This window comes from Genypterus blacodes, unplaced genomic scaffold (genome assembly GCF_046128005.1).
Source record: "Genypterus blacodes isolate CSIRO-AG114 ecotype Tasmania unplaced genomic scaffold, CSIRO-AGI_Gbla_v1 ptg000628l_1, whole genome shotgun sequence".
NCBI classification, from domain to species: domain Eukaryota; kingdom Metazoa; phylum Chordata; class Actinopteri; order Ophidiiformes; family Ophidiidae; genus Genypterus; species Genypterus blacodes.
This window is the reverse complement of record NW_027467344.1, coordinates 1-2,500: the sequence shown is the minus strand read 5'-3', so window position 1 is coordinate 2,500 and position 2,500 is coordinate 1. Positions and strand designations below refer to the sequence as shown.

The window sequence follows — 2,500 nt, the reverse complement described above, 5'->3', positions numbered from 1 at the left end:
CATCAAAGAGACGTTTCTATAGAAGCAAGCTGATCTCATGGACGCACCAAACCATGTGACCTGTAACTGGATCAAGTTTGCTGACGATGTAATGAACAGAAATAAGTGGAGGATGATTGACAGCTCTCAAAAAGTCCTTTTCTCTCAGTTGTTGCCATGATGACGGGGACGGTCAAGTCTCACAAATTAGAGTCTGAGAAAACACTGAAGTGTGTGTGTGTGTGTGTGTGTGTGTGTGTGTGTGTGTGTGTGTGTGTGTGTGTGTGTGTGTGTGTGCTCAGCTCAGTGGTTTATGTTGTCCTGGAGATTCTGGACCAATCAGATCAGTAACAGTTTGATCCTGCAGGTTGTATGGTGACTTTCACTCTGTCTGCATACTCTACTAAGCTCTACTAAGCCAGTCAGCATCTCATATAATACCTGGTGTGTCTCAGCAGAGCTGCAGTGATAAATGTAGAACATTCTGAAGATGGTTCAGTCCCTCAGTCAGATGGTTCAGTCCCTCAGTCAGATGGTTCAGTCCCTCAGTCAGATGGTTCAGTCCCTCAGTCAGATGGTTCAGTCCCTCAGATGGTTCAGTGCCTCAGTCAGATGGTTCAGTCCCTCAGTCAGATGGTTCAGTCCCTCAGATGGTTCAGTCCCTCAGATGGTTCAGTCCCTCAGTCAGATGGTTCAGTCCCTCAGATGGTTCAGTCCCTCAGTCAGATGGTTCAGTGCCTCAGTCAGATGGTTCAGTCCGTCTTGATTTCTCCAAACATGTATTAGAGTCTAACCTCAGCTCAGATGTGCTTACAGGAAGTTTCCTTTAGGTGTTTAGTGTTTGTGTCCATGTGACCTTTGACCTTTCCTGGGGAGGTTCTGCTGGTTTCTATCAGCCTGGTCCAGAGGAGAGCGGACCTGCAGCTCTGGTTACTGCTCTGCCTCTATGTGATCTCTGGGAAAGAGGAGCATGATGCTCTGCTGCAGGCTCTATAGAGCTCCTCCACCAGGGGGCAGCAGGGAGGGAGGGACTTCCTGTTTGTTTAGAACAGTAAACAGTCTCAGTGTTGATGTTGACCCCTCTGGTATCGGAGGCCTGTGGTGCTGTAAGGGTTAATGTGCTACTGAGGGGGGCGTCAGGGCGGTCGTGTTTTCACTCAGTGTGAGAGAGAGACAGAACGTCAATGCACATACACACTAGCTTAAAGACACAACACACACACTGACACTGGCAAACTGCATAGACCATTTGTAAAAGAATATGACTATCTTGTCTCTCTCTCTGTCTCTCTCCCCCCCTCTGTCTCTCCCTCTCTCTCTCTGTTTCTGTCTCTCTCTTTCTCTCCCCACCCCCCTCTCTCTCTCTGTCTCTCTCTCTCTCTCTCCTCCCTCTCTCTCTCTCTCCTCTCTCTCTCTCTTCTCTCTCTCTCTCTCTCTCTCTCTCTCTCTCTCTCTCTCTCTCTCTCTCTCTCTCTCTCTCTCTCTCTCTCTCTCTCTCTCTCTCTCTCTCTAGGTTTGACAGACTGGAGGTTCTTGCTGTTTTTGCCTCCACTGTTCTCATCCAGCTGGGAGCTTTGTTCATCCTGAAGGAGAGGTGTGTTTCTGACACACACACACACACACACACACACACACACACACACACACACACACACACCTACTTGCTGTCCTCTTTGATTAAAATTTCAATTATTTTCTTGTGTGTCTCTGAACAACAATAGAGTTCATATTTCCAAAACAGCACACAAAATATCTCTAATTGTTTCCATCTTTTGTCCTCATTTTTCATTGATTTGATCACTTTGTTTTGATCTGTGTGTGTGTGTGTGTTTCCTGTTCTCTCCATGTCTCCTCTTGTTCATGTCATTTATCTCTCTCTCTCTGTCTCTCTCTCTCTCTCTCTCTCTCTCTCTCTCTCTCTCTCTCTCTCGCTCTCGCTCTCGCTCTCTCACACACACACACACACACACACACACAGTAGTGTTCTTGACTGTGTCTCTGTTTTCAGTGTGGAGCGCTTCATGGAGCAGCCTGAGGTCCACACGTAAGTATACACACACACACACACACACACACACACACACACACACACACAGCGAGCCAGCTGTTGTTTGAACAGAACATGGTAAACATATGGGTCAGAACCAGACATGTCTGTTAGTTTTGTTTATGTTCAGGTCCAAATGAATGAAAGAGTAAAAACATGCTGTGTGTGTGTGTGTGTGTGTGTGTGTGTGTGTGTGTGTGTGTGTGTGTGTGTGTGTGTGCGCACAGGAGCTCAGGGACAGAGAGGTGGAGGTCTGATTCTTATTATTATCACATGCTTTACTTTCTTTTCCTGCAATTTACTAAAGGGGTTAAAGAAGCTGTGTGTGTAAACAAGAAGGAAGATGAAACCTTGGATTGTGTTAAGACATCTCTCTCTCTCTCTCCCCCCCCTCTCCCTCTCCAGAGGTCGTCTGTTGGTGGGGACGTTTGTGGCTCTCTTCTTTAACCTGCTCACTCTGATGTCTGTGAGGAA

The 2,500-nt window shown here is 47.0% G+C and overlaps 1 protein-coding gene across 1 annotated transcript in view; it reads left to right on the top strand.

Annotated features, from left to right (window-relative positions):
* Positions 1–2,495, top strand: part of slc30a6 (solute carrier family 30 member 6) — a gene marked incomplete at its 3' end in the record, with an annotated part of 12,208 nt that extends 9,713 nt beyond the window's left edge. The window contains exons 7-9 of the mRNA XM_076140469.1: positions 1,493–1,573; positions 1,988–2,023; positions 2,432–2,495. Of these exons, the coding sequence (XP_075996584.1) occupies positions 1,493–1,573; positions 1,988–2,023; positions 2,432–2,495 (181 nt within the window). The remainder of the gene's footprint in view (positions 1–1,492; positions 1,574–1,987; positions 2,024–2,431) is intronic.
* Between the last annotated feature and the right edge of the window lie 5 nt (positions 2,496–2,500).